The sequence below is a fragment of the Corvus moneduloides genome, chromosome Z (assembly GCF_009650955.1).
Source record: "Corvus moneduloides isolate bCorMon1 chromosome Z, bCorMon1.pri, whole genome shotgun sequence".
NCBI classification, from domain to species: domain Eukaryota; kingdom Metazoa; phylum Chordata; class Aves; order Passeriformes; family Corvidae; genus Corvus; species Corvus moneduloides.
This window is the reverse complement of record NC_045511.1, coordinates 41,724,926-41,744,630: the sequence shown is the minus strand read 5'-3', so window position 1 is coordinate 41,744,630 and position 19,705 is coordinate 41,724,926. Positions and strand designations below refer to the sequence as shown.

At 37.4% G+C, this 19,705-nt stretch overlaps 1 protein-coding gene across 1 annotated transcript in view; it reads right to left on the bottom strand.

Moving 5' to 3' along the window:
* Positions 1 to 10,921: 10,921 nt before the first annotated feature.
* LOC116437535 (guanine nucleotide-binding protein G(q) subunit alpha-like) overlaps positions 10,922 to 19,705 on the bottom strand; it is a 118,946-nt gene continuing 110,162 nt past the window's right edge. Inside the window, exon 7 of the mRNA XM_032095256.1 lies at positions 10,922 to 18,532. Coding sequence (XP_031951147.1) covers positions 18,342 to 18,532 — 191 coding nt within the window. The 3' untranslated portion in view covers positions 10,922 to 18,341. The remainder of the gene's footprint in view (positions 18,533 to 19,705) is intronic.

Below are 19,705 nucleotides of genomic sequence, written 5' to 3'. Positions count from 1 at the left end.
CAGCCATCCATGACACCACAGCATCCTCAGAGTACCGTGGTGCTCCAGAATGTCCTTTGGTTCCTCTCAAAGGAAAAACAGGAACGAGGGAAGGGAAGGGGAAGGGGAGGAAGAATGAGAGGATGCCTGCTGCAGCAGAGCTCTGGCTCCCCAAGGTGTGTGGAAGCTGTAAAAGGCGGGGGATGTGCCTGCCATGGGTATTGGCCAGTTTTAATTTTGGAGGGCTTTTTTTGACTTACCTGTGTTTAATTCCTTGCTTATATAGTTGAATCTAGCACTGAGCCTATTGTTTTGTGTTTTTTAAGACACACAGTCTGGGAATATTGCTCACACCCAGGTCTCACCTGCAGAGGTAGCAAAGCATCCTTCAGAGCGGCTGCAGTGCTGTGACAGGGGCTGCCTCAGTTGTCCTGCCATTAGCAGCATCATTACAAAAGGCATGTCTGATGTTCCTTAATACAGAAATCACTGACTTAGAACAATTATTATCGTCTCCTTTGAGGACATGGAACTGCAAGCAAGCTGCTTAACTACTGTAGCCACAGAGAGCTGCATAACCACTTGTGCTAAAATTGCAAATATACCTCTATGCTGAGGGTGGTCGAGGTGGGAACTCCTTCAGGCTAAAGATCCCATGGCTTCAGGAATTTTTTTCAGGTTCAGCCCCTTCTGTTCTCAGGCTAGAATCAACTCCATAGCTGTTTTAGGACACACTTGATAATGTGGCAGTATGCCATACTCCATGTCCCAGAATCTGAGACTCATGTCTGCAAAAAGTGGAGAATACAGTCTTTATGACCTTCTAAACATACTGAAGGTCTGTAAAATCAGAACATAATTTTTAAATCTCTTTTCAAGGATATTTCAGGTGCAGAAAGCTTTTTATTTATTTTTTATTTTTCTTTTTTTGTCTGTGTTGGGGAGAAACATTTATTGCATAGAAGCTTGATACTCAAGTTTATAATGACACCATATGCATTAAAAATTATTTACAGGTTTTTAAACGTTACAGGTTGGTTTTTTTCCTCCTCAGCTTTTCTTTCTTTATGCATCTGTTCAAAGTTTCCTTAGAAATTGCTACTTTACTTTGTCATCCTCCTATCATGTTTTTCTCTACTTATTTATTCTAAAGAGAACAAACCTTCTAATGATACTTAAACTTTTGAACTTCCAGAGTTTTAAACACTTTTAATACCAAAGATTTTTTGATTTTGATTTAAAATTTATGCAACAGGGATAGGTGAAACCATTAGAAAATAGAAATATAAACAAATATTTAAACAAGCATGAGGATTTTTTCCTCCATAGGCATTTGTGTTTATATCTTGAATATAAAATATTTTTTAAAATCTAAGCTTAGTATTTCTAGGTCAATGGAAAACAATTGTCTCCAACTTTAGAAAGTAAATATACAGGAGTAAGTAATTATGTAACAGTTGTTTGAATATTTGAAAGTGAAATATTTTTGTAGTTTTTATTGATATTTAGTTTTTATAACACTCTCCTGACATGAGGATATGGCAGGTTTTAAAGGAGTCAGGATCTCTGCGTTTGCTGATTGTGGAGTTTCATACAAATGTGGCTATTCTCTGAATGATGTTACTCATTCCTAGTGCAAGTAAATATTTGCCTTGTTTAATAGCATTAGACGACTCATACATACAGTTTGAGGTAAGTGTCAGAATTAGGTTTTTTGTTGGAAGAACAGAAGGATATACACAGCAGTACAATTCCCACTATGCGAACCACTTAAAAAATTTACATCATATCTCTGTTCCCACATTAGGGTTGGCTCTCCAAGGAAAGAAATCAAGGTCTAAATTTATTTTTTCTGTATATGTCTTACCTTTATGAGCTTTATTCAAAGAACCTTTTAACAGGCTGAAGAATTTTCATAGAATCATAGAACTGTAAAGTTGGAAAAGACCTCTAACAGAACCGAGTCCAACCCTTTAACTCAGCACTTCCACACTTACCACTAAAACAGATCACCAAATGTCATATCCACATATTTTTTTTAACACTTTCAGGGAATATTTCCAAACATATCACACTCTGGTTCATATATTTCTTCATCTAAGAACAACTTAGTATAATGCAGGCAATCCTCTGGGAAATTTATTCTTGGAACAAATATTTATATGATATGCTTAAGCTTTCTTCTAAACACTAATGGTCTTTTTTTCCAGCTCATTAACTTTTTTCAATAAGCTTGCACTACTTACAGTTTGGTTATTCTGTAGCTGAGTAATAGAATTGTGCAGATTACAAGACTGTCAATATTTTCTGCTGAGCTCCGGTGGGCTTTGTCAATTCAAAATTCTGCTACATCTCTCTTGATGCATGACATGGTTTAATCCCAGCCAGAAGCCAAGCCCCACACAGCCACTTCTTCACTCCCCCACCAGTAGGACTGGGAGAGAATTGGGAGGGTAAAAGGTAGAAAATTCACAGGTTAAGATAAAGACAGTTTAATAGGAAAAGCAAAAGCTGTGCACACAAGAAAAGCAAACCACAAAATTAATTCACTGCTTCTCATGGGCAGGCAGGTGTTCAGCCATCTCCAGGAGAGCAGAGCCCCATCACAGGTAATGGTGATTTGGGAAAACAAAGGCCATCACTCCAAATATCCTTCCCTTCCTTGCCCCCACTTTATACACTGAGCATGATGTCATATAGTCTGGAATATCCCTGTGGTCAGTTTGGGTCACCTGTCTGGGCTGTGTCTCCTCTCAGCCTCCCATGCACTTCCAGTCTCCTCCCCAGTGTGGCAGCATGAAAAGCAGAAAAGGCCTTGGCTGTGTGTAAGCCCTGCTCAGCAGTTACAGAAACATCTCTGTATTATCCACCCTGTGTCCAGCACAAATCCAAAACACAGCCCCACACCAGCCATTGTGAAGAGAATTAACTCTACCCCAGCCAAAACCAGCACAGTTCCGCTGAAGAGAAATACAGCCACCTGAAATATCTGTCAGCCAGTGGTATTTCCTAGACCAGATATGAGCATCAAACCCATTTCCTTTTAACTCCTCTGGCTGATCCACCATTAATGAGTCACATCCACTCTCAGAGATTCAGGCATATGAACTCACAACAATCTTGATAAGGTTGCCAAAAACAAAGGAGTATGTAAATGGTTGGTGTCAGTACTGTTTTTCTTGAGAGCTGATTACAATATAAATTGTATTGTACCATCAGGAGTGAAAATTCTGCCCTCAGCTAAAAAGAAAAAATGTGTGTTTTGCTAGGGGTAGGTTTGAAATTTTTAAAAATCTGGGGTGATGTACAAAACCTTATAACTCAAACATCTTCTTGTCTGACATGCCCATGTTACTGAAAACTAGCTCACACAGAGTTGGGAAAAGTAAATCACCCCTTTTTGTTAAGCTGGGTGGTTGTTACTTTTGACCTCGTGGAGGATAGTCAGAAGTAATTTTCAGCGAATATCTTGTAAAAAAAATCATAAAAGAGCTACAGGTAGTTCCCTTCTTCTTCTGTTGCACATTGTTATTCTTCAAGAGAATCATTTACTGCTCTCTTCTGCTGATCGGATTTCCATTGCTATGGAACCATTGTTATGGTTCCTTGAAGATGAACATAATCTTTAAACCAGGAGGGTACCAACCAAAAAGGCCAAGAAATACTGCTCTGTAGTAACCAGGAAGAGAAGTGATATTTTGAGTAGAGGTAGGAAGTAGAAGGAAATGTTTACATGTTTCATAGGCTTGTAGTTTATGATGTGCTTTACATGGAAGTAGTTGGTTGAATAAAAAAGATAATCGAGTACAGGAGTGGAGCAGATGATGTTTTGGAAAAAACATAAGCAAAAATGTATTAATGTAGGTTCAGTGGGGAAGTAGCCAGTTTTTCTATTTTTAAATGTTTACTTCTTTTTTTTTTTTATGGCTCACAGCAGCTTTTTGGGTATTGTTGATATGGAGAGGGAATTTCAAGGCAGAATACTTGATACCAATAATATTTTAGTTTTACTCCTAACTTAACATATACACTTTCCTAACTATTTCTAGCTATGCGTATGTTCATACCTATTATGAGTGAGAGTAGTGGTGGAACACCATGAGAAATCCTGCAGTCATTCATTCAAGAAGTACTGAAAAATGAGAAATCTCTTATTTTTTCTGAGCCTTCATAGGGCATGGTCATTTTAACCTGTAAAAAATGGATACAGATTTTTATTTGGCAGTGGCTTATATCCACTTTTCTTAGGAGCAGACAGCTATGTAGGACACAGACGCTCAAACAGAAACAGACCCCAAATGTTATGCATATTCCAAAATTGGGAGATTAAAATAAACTTAATTTTGCTCTAACATAATGTGTGGCTTTCTCTTTACGGTGGTGGGTTTAGTGTCTATTTATTTTGCTATTCTATTGTTTTGCTATTTTACACTTCGATAAAGTTTTATTTCAGCTGACTTCTTAATTTTGTTTCGCACTTTGTGTACTTTGTGCATGTCATTGCTCAGTAACTCACAGTAGCTGCACTCCTTAAAAGGAGTAGACTCAGAGAAACTTTCTTACTGGCCCAAACTAGTTTGACAGGTTCAATGACCCCAAATACTGGTGCAGTGAAAAATATCCCAGATCCAACCACCTTCCAAGTGCACACTGCTTAACATACCCTTCAACAGAAATGCCTGGGCTAAAGGATATGAATTAGAGTAGAACTCAGAATGTGAATAACTAATTATATAAAAATCACAAACCAGTCTAATTCTCAAAAGGGAAAACTTGTCCTTGCAATAGGAATACTTTTAAAACAACCAGCAGCAGCCCAGGTTTCTTTCTACCAGGTGTCTAAGACTTATCATAGCCAGATTTTGCTAATTTAATTGTATGGTAGGCTAATCTCATCTGGCAATGCGGAGCTATCCACTATCCTAACACTGCAAACAAACAAGAAATTATGAGAGCAAAATAAAACTCCTGGTGTACCTTATCTCCTGAGAGAAGTAAAAAAATCATTATGGATGATCAAATGAGGAAGCACTTTTCATATTATCATTCTCATAAGTGAGAGGATAAGTCCAGAACCTCTTGTAAATTCTAAAGGTTTGATCACATAGGAAAATTTTCCCAAGTAAGTCCACATGTTTATGCTGATGTTAAGATTTACTAATGTTTTGTTTTGTAAAGATTTATGGTGTGGTGGAATAAAGGAGCTTATTGCACATCAATTATAAGTCTCCAATCCTGAGGTATGAGGAAAGAATTCCCATCTTTTTATTATTAAAACCACTAATTAAGATTAATGTTACATAAATGTTTCTGCATCTGCAGAGAGCTTAAACTCACCATCTCCTGTTAGAGCGATGCCCCAGCAGCAGTCTCCTCTGAGGTTTATGTATTTTATAATGCTGGTAAAAATAAATTAAGTAAGGGCAGCTTCAGAGTGACAGAAACATTTTGGACTAAATGCTGTTTAATACATGTTTCTACAGCTGGAAAATACAATGAAGTTTTGCACTTTTACATTATCTTTTAGTAGTCTAAACTTCACTAAAAATAACTGCATTACCTCCCATGAAAGTCTGTTTGGATGGACTGGTTTTACTCCCTGTGCTCCACTGACTGTACATGGAAAGCAGGAGAGCAATTCCACTGGATCTCATCATAAATATGGCAGAGCTGGAACAGGAAGACTGAGTATAATCACTGTTGTGCAGTTTATGATAAAGCACTCAGTAACATTAAGCAAATATTTTTGAAAATTTATCAGGGTGTTTACTTGTGCTCACTGTTGGCAGTGTTTAATTAGCTAAACTACAGCTGATAGTAGCACAACACCAGCATTGTTCCACTCTTCTGGTGATTCTCTTGGAGTTCCTGATTTATTAAAATTTTACATTAAATGAAACAAGACATTTTTGGAATTTTTGGCTGCAGGGTACCTGGGCCTGTTTTAATTTCTACTCAGTATTTTTTACAATTATCCTTATGGATTAGAAAGTATTTAGTCATACCCACTTGACAGCACCTTGCTATGCTCCCCTCAGACATATACCAGACATAGGCATCTGGTATGCTTGCTTCTTAATTTCTTCATACTTATGTTTTACTGTTTGGGTAAAACCAAGTAGGATCTATAACATTGCTAATATTGTTCTAATGTACTCAAAAGTATCTGTTTGCTACCTCATCCTTTGGTATTTAAACTTCCCTTTAACAATTTTTGTACTCTCTACCCTTGAATTCTGATGATTTATGACTAGATTTTTTTTTCCTGTGTGTTGTATTTCCTTTCACTTCCCTTTGCTATTGAGTAAAAATGAACGTACAGCAATATCTGTCTTGTTACTGAATCTTCATTATTAATCTGATAAATGTCTTAAAAATTGTGGTCTTTCTTTGCAGAACTCTGTGCTTCTTTTTATTCCATACCTCACTTAAAATTTTCCCAAGCTATTGCAAACCAGCATTTTTGAAGTACCAGGTACATAAATTATTTCCAGGAACTCTCCTCTCTTGCCAGTAATAAATACCAGGTATGGGGATTGTTCAGTCTGAAGAAGAGGAGGCTCAGGGGAGACCTTATTGCTCTCTGCAACTGACAGAAGGCTGTGAGGTGGGGGTCAGTCTCTTCTCCCACATAACAAGAAACAGGACTAGAGGAAATGATCTCAAGTTGTGCCTGGGGAGATTAAGGCTGAATATTTGGAAAATTTCTTCACTGTAAGGGTTGTCAGGCACTGGAACAGACTGCCCCATGAAGTGGCTGAGTCACCATCCCTAGAGAAATTTAAAAGCTGAGTAGACATGGCACTTAAAGACATGGGTTAGTGGTGGGCCAGGTGGACTCATTGGTTGATCTTAGGGGTCTTCTCCAACCTGAAGGATTCTGATTCTAAATTGCATGAACTTTCTGAAGTCATACATACATATACACAGATGCATGCACGCATACGTACACAGGTACGTGGACAGACAGTGAATATCACCTACTGTGCAGTCATGGCTAAGTAAGTAAGCATGACTAAATGACCCCAGCTTATTGCATGTTCCCATCTGGAGAAATAAAGAACATCCCTGGACTGATGAGAGGATGCCGAGGACGAGAGGATGACCCCAGCACCTCTAACAGCTCTGCCAAGCCCCGCTGTCACCGTGTGTGACAGGGCAGTACCTGCAGCCAGATGGACGCCGTGGATGTTTCACTCAAGACGGCAGCGGACGGATGGTGACAGCGCCAGAGAGGCGGGAGTCGCTTTGCAGAGCAGCGGGGTGTGTGTGTATGTGCGGAGGCGGGGGGACATGAGCTGGGTGATGCTGCACGACTCCGACCAGGGAAGCGCGGAGGCAGCGAGGGGCTGTGGTGGTCCCGCATGGCACAGCTAGAGGTAGGGGGATGGTGGGGCTGGCGTGGGGCCGCGGTTCTGTGCGAGGGGCGAGAGGCTAGTGTGCGGGGAGCCCAGGAGGGCTGCCGTGCGAGCGGCAGTGGGGCAGAGCGGGTTGAGAGGGCGGTCGGGGCCAAGAGGCTGGCTCCCAGCGCCCCCCGCCCGCACGCCCGCCGCTGAGTCCGGCCAGCCGCGCTCCCCGCGGGCGGCACCGCCCGGGCAGCTCCGGCTTTCCTCCGCAGCCTCCCACGGGCCCCAGCCAGGAAGCGTCTGGCCCACTTTCTCTTGCCTCCCGTTCCTCTGTGGAGAGGGCAGGGAGGCAGAGTCAGGAGAGGCGCCTGGCTCTCGCAAGGTACTTCTGGTCTCTTGACCACAGCATTCATGGTTTCCTCATTATCATTATAGTCTGTGAAACATAATCCCCTTCAGCCAGCAGCAAAACCATAGCTGTCCTTAGACGTAAAATATCAAGGAAGTCAGGCTCTTGTAAGAAAACACCTTTAAAACAAACTTGTTTAATTTAACGCAAAAATAAAAACAAAACAACAAAAAAACCCAAACCCAAAACAAAAACCACCAACCAAACAAAATACAACTTGTAGTTTTCATTAACATCTATGAAATTACAATGGTTTTACAATAACTTCCTGAAAATTCTTTTCATAGGTAAGCATTATCTGTAAGACTAGGGCACTCTCAGACATCACAAAATGCCTGGATATGCTTGCTATGCCAGTAGAAATGTGCATGTACAAATAGAAAAATATACTTAAAAGCATTTGTACCTGTGTCTAATGAAAGAAGTAAAATTGTGTGGCCTACCATTGGCTTAGGGTTGAATTCTTTATGTCATGATTTATATACCCCATTTTCCAAATGTCACAGCTCCTGAACTTATGGTTAGGAGATGCACAGATATGCACAGATACATTCTCAACTTGTGTTTTCTTTAATGACAGCCTTGAAGTCTTGGCAAAATGCCTTAGACTTTACCATTTTTATTTTCAAAGGTATTTTTATTACATGGTATGATGTATTCCACACTGCTGTTTTCCCAGTGTACTTTTGGCCTAAGTGTATGTGGTTACTCAAATAGTTTTGCACAGAAAGAAATTCCCCTCCCTCTGCACCATTACCTTTGGTCTTTGGATGCTTCACAATCCAGTGTCCTGCCTGCTCTCACCATAGATCTCAGTACATGGTTAATGGCCATCTATCATTACCTACTTCTTCTCTTGCCACTTGAGAAAGGCATCTCAAGGAACAGTATATACATATTTGATACTACTTATCAAATCCTCCTGATATTACAGGCTTGATGCAATTACAGACTCAACGTCAACAGCCAGTGGTCATATTTGTAAACCTACTGGGCACTTGTAGGCTCAAACAACATGGCTGAAAGCTGTTGTCTGGAATGTGTGTCCAGTGTGTCATTAGTCTTCCCAGCTCCTTTGGGAGGTTTTGTTTGTTTGTTGTGGTGGTGGTGTTGTTGTGTTTTGTTTTTGGGGTTTTTTTTAAACAAAAATAATAGGGAGAAGGAAGAAAACAGTTGTCTTTGTCACAGAGAAATTTTGTTCCACTAAAGCAGCAGCAGGTCTGCCCTTGCTTTGAATGCAGAAACACCAGACTTTCTGATAAAACTTCCACTCTTTAGGGCCCTGCGTTCGCAGGTGATACAACAGGCCAAGGTGACTGCTGTGCACTGAATAGCAATTTCCACATACCCGTAAGAATTTTAAATAATGCCTTGTCAGCCTAAGTGATGGAAATATACACTTTCTTTTAAAGCTTCAACCTCTGTCACTTACAGATCTTTGCCTACCAAGTTAATGTTTGGAATTTTCAGATAATCAGTGTTAAAAGAAGCCGATTTCTTTTTCATAGATGTTAGGGGAATCTAATTTTTACTCAAAAGACCTCCAGGCAGACAACGGAAACTATTTTCCTAAACTGTGTTGCTCACAGAATTATTGAAAGCAAAGACTATGCCAATATGAATAGATCACAGAAAATCAATCTGCAGCAGCTAAATTTGTCTGCCCTTTCATTAATTTCTCATGGTTAGGACCCGTCTTTTTGCTTGCTGTGCAACAGAAGGCTAAACAAAGGTCATACTCATGGCTCTTAAAGACAGCACATCAGGACATTTAATGACAGAGAGTTCAGGAAAGGAATTAAGCTGTTTTTGTAGCCTAGGGTAAAACAAACACTCTTTCCTATTTTCAACAACTGAAGAGTAAAGAATTAAAAAGACTATGTGCTAGGATACTGAGGCCATAACAATATTTTCTACTGAGAAGACAAAATAATTAAATTATGTGTATTTTGCAGGTAAACTAGCAAAATCATTTTCATCTGCATGACTGGGGATGTAAGGTTTGCCTTCCATGCCTTGGAGCATTACACTGTTGCCCTCTGCTGCAATGTATGTATTGTGAGTATGAGTGTGTATTACTCAAGTCTTCACCATGAGAGTAAGGGAGAAAGAACTTTTAACCTGCACTACTTTGTACTGCAAAATGTTTAAAGAAGTCTCTTAGAGAGATGCTAATAAAGTATCTCAAGCCCAGTTTGGTTTTTTTTCTATTAACCTTGAACAAGTGAACGGTCATCTAAATGACTCACAATGGTTTCTCAGTTTACATAAACTTTTCTCTGCTTAGGAGATTTGTTTTGCTCATTTACATTGTACAGAATCATCTCGGTTAAGCCCAGTATCTACCTTCTAGCTATGTAAAGTTTTGCTCTCCTGGTTTTTAACCGAGGATTACATTTTGCTATCTACAGTGGAGTTGCTTTTGTTTCGTATTAGCAGAAATAAAATCAGCATGTATGAATGTGAATATGTATCAAAAGAGAATTGTTTAATCCATAACCACAGAAATCTTCCACTTGTAGCACCATTTCTATAATTGCTTACAAGAGATTCAAACAATTTCTAGACCTATTAAATAATACCAAAAATCAATTAAGCTGTTTTTACATGTATTAGTCATAACATTATTTGAACACTTCCGACATCTTGTAAAGAATCTGAATAATATGATTATGTATATAAGGAAAACTGATTTCTTCTTAGTACCACCAAAGCCTGTTGCAATTCAAGAGGAAGAGCTCCAACAGCTAAATTATAGTCATGTAGTTGATTTATATGTTAAAAGATCATTATGCAAGGGAAGTATCAAATTTGACTATGTTTATACCTAGCCTTTTGCCTCTCAATTACACTCAGGTTGTTTAACTTCAGCAAAGTGAGATAAAACAGTGAAGTTCCAAAGCACTTGAAGAAAAACCTTGATAATGAATACGAAATCAGTTGATTTCTTGAGCTAAAATAAATCAGGTCTTATCAGTAACTGTGAGGGTTCTCCTAAAAACATGCTGAGAAAAGTAGTCACCAAGATACTAATAAAAATATTATTCTGCCTTTCCAAAATCAGCATTTGAAATAAACCAAGTATTCTGCAGCATGTGACAACAGATAATTAACCTCTAGTATACAATAATCACACTTGTGTGCACAAGTAACTGACAATTGTTAAGAGACTCCAGATACTTCATCGTGAGATAAATGGATTTTTATTTTTAGGGAGAGAGTGATTCCTCTTTATAATAAATGTATAAAAGTGCAATATCTTAAATATTTACTGCATGCAAGTAATCTTTTTTTTTTTGTTGTTAGCATCATATAAAGTAATCTTATGCAATAGTCTCTGCAAGAATACATTTGAACTTATTGTCGCATTAATGCATCCCTTCACTTGAGTGCCAGCCTGATCCTTGCATTAACCACCTCATACAGGACTGCAGGAAAAAAGGCAAATTTTCAGCAACATCATAGAAAACAGCTCTCTATTGACAATGCGAAATAACATGCTAAAATGGCATAATTTGGCCCATGTTTGCCTACTACATCCTTCAATCGACTGTATTCCAGCTATAATGTTATGGTTTTGTTTTCTGAAATGCCTGTCCAAAAGGCTAATTGGATCTGCCCCTGATTACAGAAACCTTCTGAAGCTGTTCTTATTCACAGTTTGTCTTTAATGCAGCCAGTATGATCAATTCTGTAATGACTACCAGAATTGAATCTGGTATGTCAAGAAACTTTCTCTTTGTGGCAAACAGGATAAAGGAAGGATACCAAAAAATAATCAGAACAAAATGGCAGGAGGAACAAGACACAAGATTAAGCAGAAAGTGCGTTCCTCTTCAGCTGTACTACACATCATCAGTTGTTGAATTTTACCAGACCAATTTACATTTAATTCACAAGGATCAGAAAGTATTTCAGAGTGCACATATATAAAGCAATACTGTATTTTCTTCAGATGGCAGGAAGCAATTAATGGGTGTGATAGATGACTGTGAATGGAGAAAGGAGTGCCTTGCACAAGGACACAGTGAACCTTGGATGTCATGCCAGCAACAAAGCATTTTAAATAAGATAGAAAACATTTTCTTTTTTTTTTTTTTTTTTTAGATTTTACTAGAAAAGAACTAATTTTGCTTTGTTTGGGTTTTTGTTTTGAGGTTTTTTTCGGTGAAATGAATAAAAGCCCAATTCTTGTATTTTTCCACCCTTAACACTAAGTTTGACTTGTTGGTAGCTGTCTGACTACAGTTGCATTTAGTCCATGTACACAGAAACTCGTGATTCTTAAAGGGGAGCAAGAGAGAGTTTTCCTTGTTCTGTAATTTCTTTTTTTTTCAGAATAAGTATGCAATCAAGACCTTTCAAAGTGAAAAGTGCAACACTTCCAAGCGAGAATAGCTAATAGCCCACGAAGTGCATAAAGGGTTTAGATACTACAGCACCAGGACTAGGTTTTACAGGGAGGAAAGTGTTACTCCCTTTTTTCCTCATTTCTAAGCCTCTTGGCAACAAAATTCTACCTCTTCTGCTTGGTCAGCTTACCACTTGTTGGAACCATTGTTCAGCAAAATTGGCTGAAATCCCTGAAAATTAGACTAATAAAGCAGCCAAGCAAGAAGAGCAAAAATAAGGTGGTTTTTTTTTTTTCTCACCCAGTTCATTGGCAAAGCAGCAGGGCTGACCCAAGAGAGAGGGAAAGCTCCCAGCAGATGAAAACCAGGATCAGAGGTGGTCTTGGAGGGTAGATCCTTTTGGTAGTAATGAGCTGTGAGAGGGGGTCTGGTGCCTTCATCTCAGATACTGATACCAGGTGTGCTCCTGAGGCAATTGTGTATTTTGTGGCAGTTTATAAACATTCTGGAATTCCTACGTGGTTGGGACAGTATCCTACGAAGTGCTTGGTAATTGGGTGAGATGATCGTAGTGTCTGAGGAAAGGTTTTAATCACAAGTATGCACAACTTATCACACAGTTACAGTTTCTACATCTATTTCACGTATCTAAAAGTCACAACTGACACTGTATTTTGTTGACATTATCTTCACAGAGACACAGACATAAAATAAATCCTTCCCCACTGACTGATCCTTCTCCCATACATTCTGCAACTGGAAAGAAAAATGAGGAACCATTGACTCTAGTCCTTGCTTAGGCAAACTGTTTGCACTCCAGGAATCTTACTTAAACTGTTTTGTTTACTTAAAAGAGACCAAACTGATTTTTGCAACTTGCCTGAAATACTTTTTCTTCAGTAATGAAGATCTGAGATCTACTGATTGTTGACCAGGTATGACTCAAACTCCTGCAAAGTAGCACATAGGCCGCTTGCTGTTACTCCTATCATGACACAGGTGAACAAAAAGATCTAAGAAACACACTGCCCTTGCAGTACTACTGCAATCATCCAAAATCCTTAAGAAATTAGCCTCACTGTCTGCAAAGTCTGAGTTTCCTTTTCCTTAGGCATACATTTTACTTCTTTTCTCCCATGCTTATGAGTTTCCACTTCAGACAAGCCAAAAACTCCAAACCTTTTATAATACTGTCAAATTACCAACCATCTCCACTGTAACAAACCCTAAATTTTTTGAATATCTGGCTGTAATAAAGATATTCTGGAAATTTTAGTATTTAGACAATGATGATGGAGCATGTATAATTAGAAAGTAATTTTGGAGTAATACATTTATCCAACATTTACAATAATAAGCAGCATTTTGGGGGAAAAATAAGCCCAAATATTTCAGAAAAACTAAATTACAAGGAATGAAGATGCTATAGTACGAAGATGTGGCCAAAAATACTGTATTTTTAACCAGCAACATTTCTGAGGGGCAGTAACTGTACAGTATTAGTTTTTCAAAAATTATTTCTGTCCCTCAAGCAACACACAATACATGCAAGTGACACTTTAGAACAGCAAATGCTATTTTTAAATACTCTTAAGTTTAAAAATGCATCTGACACACCTTCCTTAGAAGAAAAAAAATTAAAAACTGGTCAGATAAGGATTTCCTGTAGCAAGGTAAATGAGGAATCAGCTTAAACTGTATTTTGAGAGAAAAAAACCCTGCAACTGATTTACATTAAAATTGATGTATTTTTTGAATCTATTTTCAAAATCTCTATTCCTTTCTTACCTGCAGCATGACTACTGTGAAAAAGCTCAAGACATACTTACAGTAAAATTCATTAATCATCTACATTGTGACCCCAATGTATTGGCTAGATAGAAAAATTTCTTGTTTAACTGATAGAACTCAAAATGCTATAGATAACCAAAGGCAAAACAGAGGAAATATCAGTAGCTCCACTTCTCAAACTAAAGATTTTTTTCTTGCAAGATTTCTATTAAACTAACAAGCTGTACAGGCTTTAGTTGTTTAATGTCTATTAAATTTATGGTTTATGTCAAAAGAGGGACCGTATTTGCAAAAGTGTCTATTTCTAAAATACCATGGTTAATTTAATACCAGGACATCTAGATTTTCTAACTTACTTATGTCAGTCTCTCCAAAACATATCTACTTTACTGATCTTTTAACTAGAGGTAGGTCATGTGTAGGCCTTGTTAATATGCTGTGAACACTTCATTAGTTCACTAATGTAATAGTCTGCAGGATAACTATGCACAGAGCTCCAAGAATAGCAGCACATGTAATAAATTAAATGTCTATACTTTATTTCTTTCATGTGGGTTAACATGTCTTTGTTTTCTCCTAATATTTCATTCTTTTGTGAAGAATGTTTAGCAAGGAAAGGGTCATGAAGTTGAGTAATCTGAAAGTCTTCTGCACCTTACAACTCAAGGCTGGGAGTCTAGCAGTATCTATATGCAGCCCTTTTCCCCCATATAGAGTTTTTGCAAATCATGCAGTCAATTCTGACTGTTATCCAGCATTAAAAGTCTCTTCTCCATTTCCAAACTTTAAAAAGTGATTCACAATCATGTAGCAGTATGATTAAAAAGTACAGTCCATACACCTTGACAATCAAAAGAGACTGAATTATAAAAAGTAAACTGCCCTTATAGCTGCATCATCCTACATCTGTAAGGACAGCGCCAGCTCATTTGTGAAAAAGGCAAGTTCCAGGTTTCTGTAAAACACGTATTACAGCTTTCTTGTGCTAGTGAACATTTAGAATACACAGGTTCCCAAGACATTTTCCTTCCCTCCTCCCCCATTTATAACATTCAAAGAAAACACATCATTTTGGCAAAGTTAAAAGGGTTTCTGTCTTGATGTTTTTGCCTTCAGCTTCATGTTAGAGGCACAAACTTCTGGACTTAAGCACTAATAAGGCATAGTAGAAACCACCAATTAAAACAACAGCAACAACACCACCATCACCACCACAATGGAATATACTACAAGTGGGAACAGCTGTGTTATTTAAAAAGAAAATGTTTTGTAAACTGTCATACTGCAATGCTGTGTTAGGTGATTCATATAAAGCTTGCCTCGGCATGCCAAATATTTTTTTTTCCAGAACATGCTCAAATGATCTAAACATTGCCACAGGTTCAACTCACCTAAAAATACCAGAAAATAGCCCAGTGGCACACACTCTTGAAAACTTTTGCAATCACAATATAACTATAAAGCATGAGTAAACTTTTGTTTTGTTTTTATACAAAACTTGGAACCATATTTCCTTCTCCCCCTCCTCCCAATATCCCGTAAGAAAAAGAACCAAAACAAATTAAAAACCCCAAAACTTTTGTTAGACACCACTGTCTAGTGTGGCTTTTTGTTTCATTGTGTTTTTCTTTTTTTTTCCCCTCTTTTCTTTTTTTTTTTTTTTGTTTTTTTTTTTGTTCATTTTTTGGCTACAGTTCCATTTCTAGCACTGAATCCAGTGTGGGCAAGGTATTCCCAGGTTAAAAAAAGAGATAGTATCAACAGCGGAACTGTGAAAACAGAAGCTCTGTTCCATTTACAGCATGATCAGGACCAATTTTGTTAAGCTGTATGTAACAAAGAGTCACTGCTCTGATCCCCTATTCAGAATGTCAGTGTCACTTTTTATAATCTAAATCTACCTGCTTTAGCTTCATTAAATAAAACACTTTAACTCCTTAAAATCATTAACAATAGTGACTTTTTGGTTGTTGTTTTTATACCTAAGGTTTTCGCAGTTTCTGAAAGACTGATTGATTGATCTGATGTTTTGCATTTTACCATAGTATTTTTAGGGCAACAGCATGTATACATTAGTACTTATGTACAATGGTTTGAAATATCTCTGAATTTACTTTTCCAATAAAGACTGTTATAAAAGTAAAAGTAACCTAATGCAAATCAGTCAAAAATTAAATTTATATTTAAAGCTTATGTTCCAATATGAGATAAAATGGTCTAAGTTCTTCTAATAGGATGGTCTTCTACAGCTGTATAAAGCCCTGACAAGATTTGAGCACTGTTTTGAATGTAAATCATCTCTGTCTTGGTATCTCCAATTTACTTCTACTCAGGAATGTGCAAATGATTTTATACAGCACGATGCTAGTACCGCTCTGTACTATAGTATTTTGTTTTGTAAATAAAAACAACAACAAATCCCTAGTCAGAAATAAACTGACAAAATTTACATTCTTCTCTCTTAAAAAAGTAAATAAAATAACATTATTTAAAATGTGAATTAGCTATAAGACATACAATTACATAGATACATATCAATACAGCACATTCAATTTGCCAAAAATTAATGATTACAAAGCCAATATGGATGCTGCCATATATATATATATATATATATGTATGTACAATGATTATAGCATTCATAATTGCACTATACCTACAACCAGTTTTAAATTACGAGGTGTTTTAAGAGGGAGCAAAAAATAGCAACTGTTCTTATTATTGTTCTTTTGCATTTGGGAGGGTTAAGGATGAAAAACGTCTCGTTAGTATTTATTGTTAACTTTGGTAATCAACTAATAAGCCATTCTTTTTTCCACCTCCCATCTGCTGCTATGTGGCAGCCATTTTTGTGTTAAGTGCACTCTAGTGCCAACTCTAGTCGGCATTATAGATAATCAATCCAATTACATGTCTGAAGTCTTGAGTTTTCTTGCTAGCAATCATGCACCTGGTCAAAAAACACCTTTCAACCTAAGCTGCAGAATAAAGGCTCATCAACGTGTGCTGCATTTTTGTTGTTAAAAAATTGCACATTTAAATTTCAAGAATGATTTTCTCACTGCTTCATTTACATTTATAAAACTCTTCTAAAGAACATTGAGAGAGGCTATTTTGCATGAAAGCCTATCAAATGCCTGTGAATCCATTAACGATCAACCTTATCAAAAAAGGTTCCTGAACATGATGTCTCATCGATAACTTCTTGTGATACAACTAAAGGTGCCTTGACTTTATTACAGAAAACAAGCTCATGTCATAATCTCTGACAAAATGAGAGATCTAAACTGTCTACATGACTACATGAGGGTCCATGGTACACCTCATAGAATATTCACTTACATGTTGGTTTTGGCATTAGAAAATGGTACACTTTCTAAAAGAGGGAACATATGAACTGAAACTGTGTGTGTCAATCATTTGGCAGTTGACTCAGTCAGGTCAGTTCCCAACCCATCCATTTGGCATTTCAGTATCTTATGTTTCAAGCGCATTGGTTTTATAATAAGCCAGATTTGGCAACATGAATTTTGTACAATAAAAACAATTTTTCGACTGTGGAAAAAGAATACTTAAAAAAGCTCTAACTTAAGAAAAAACACCCCACACAAGTGAGAAAAACACTCTTTCAGGCTGTAGCCACCAGGGAAAATGTAGTGTCTGACTTTTCTATTTGGCATTTGTGAATAAAAGAAGAGAGAAAAAAAATGGCACATGGCAATTAAAAAGAGATTCTAATATATTCCATGTACATCCCAGATTGTGTCTTAATTACTTCATTACTGTCTTCTGTGCACCTTCCTTAACTGTAAAACTACGGTTAAATTTATTATCCTCAGACAACTGTAATTCTGTTTTGCAATTCCAATATTCTAGTCTCAGAAGTGAAGACAGAATGAAGACACCCATGTAAAGAATTTAAAAATCACAGTATCAATACTTTTTGATCCTTCAAAGAAAGTACATACTGTAAAATTAGAATGACTGATGACTTAAACTGTGATGATAGTATTTTCCTGACCAAATCTCTCAACAGAAAATATTTCACCCAGGAATGCAACTGGGGAAAAAAAAGGCCATTGTACCTTTTAAAAGATAAGGGGAGTAGGAAAGGAGGGGGAGAGAAAGGGTTAGGGAAAGAGGAAACCAGCTCGATTTTGCTTCAATAGCAAAAAACTGCTATTCTTTGTAAATGTACGACTGCAAATTTGAAACACATTGCGTCACAAGGTTTTGCCTAAAAAAATGAGGAAATGTGCTGTGAATGTACTTCAGCATCTTTTGGTTTTCCTCCATACAGTTTAAATAAAATCATAATATTAACTACAAACTCTGTGGATGTTCACAGAGTCCAGGCCGGCAATAAATTAGTACTATGCAAATTGTTTTCACAGATTATAATACAGTCCCTCTTGTGTATCTTCAATCATGGGAAGTTGGTTTCAGAGGACGCCCCAGGTACAGTTAGACCAGGTTGTACTCCTTTAGGTTTAACTGTAGGATTGTGTCCTTGACAGCAGCAAAGACAAAGCGGATGTTCTCTGTGTCTGTAGCACATGTGAAGTGAGAGTAGATAATTTTGTCACTGTCTGGATTCAGGTCTACGAACATCTTCAGGATGAACTCTCGTGCTGCCTGTGCATCCCGCTGTGGTCCTGCAAGAAGAGAAATTCAGTTTTCTTAAACTTAATGTATCAATCTCCTTAAAAGAAAATAAGAAAGGCTTAGTCTGTGGTCCCCACATAAGAGAAGATGGGGAACCTTTTACTCATCAAAAATATATAGTGGCTGCATTCCTTGTGGTAAGAACTACTAAAAATAAAGAAGGAAGGAAATTTCCGAAGTTCACCAAGTCAGAGCTGCTTTTTCCTGCTGACTAGCTTCTTTCTTCACCAAGATAAATCACCTACCTGTTTAAACAGGTGATTTATAAATGCACAGAATGAAAACAAAAAAATTAGCTATATAATTACATCTTTAAAATGTCTGTAGAAATGGTGAATGTTCAGTCTAAACCTACTATATTACATTATACTGATTTTAGCACTGCAAGATTTACTAGTTTTATATGGATTTTAATAGGAAGCATAGTGAAATTATATCCTGAACCTGGTCTGACACTGTCATCAATAGAACTTAATTTACTTAAAGTGATAATAAAATACACAGCTGCTCTCCAGCTAAAACTGCTGCCTGCAAAAGGCTCATGTTCTAACCAATCAGTTGATATCTAAATTATGTATGTTAATGATCCTATCAGATCTAAATTAAGGTTGTAACTCTCAGAAGGACAGAGTCAATCTAACCAAACTATATTTTCAGCCTAAAAGATCACAGAAGGTAAAGTAATTACTTCCAGCCTGGAACAGTGAAGATTCATTCATGTTTACAGACAAAAGAGCAGTGCAGAAGCAAGAACATAAGCCACATGCTGGTGAACTCTGTTCCATTATTCTAGTGCTGCCACCAAAAGTCATTGTTCCCATGCTCTCCTGTTTGTGAAACGTGGTTTTCTACAGAACACACATTTCTGTGCTTTCGCCTCCTCCTATTTTCTTCATTAGTCCTGTTGTTACACAGCAATATAAATAGCAGCACCCAGCTGTTATGTGTAGCTCTGTCCTTCAGTAATTCTAAAATCAATAGTTCGGTGCCCAGCACTTGTCCACATGTTTCAATAAATGGATAACACACCTTATTTTTAATACTTCTAGCTTAAAATTTGTAACACTTCCAATTTGCATAACTATAAAATTTAGGAAGGGAATGTATGGAAGAGAAAGCACATACTTTCTGGCGTGCTGCAAATCCATGTGGAGGGGGAATAA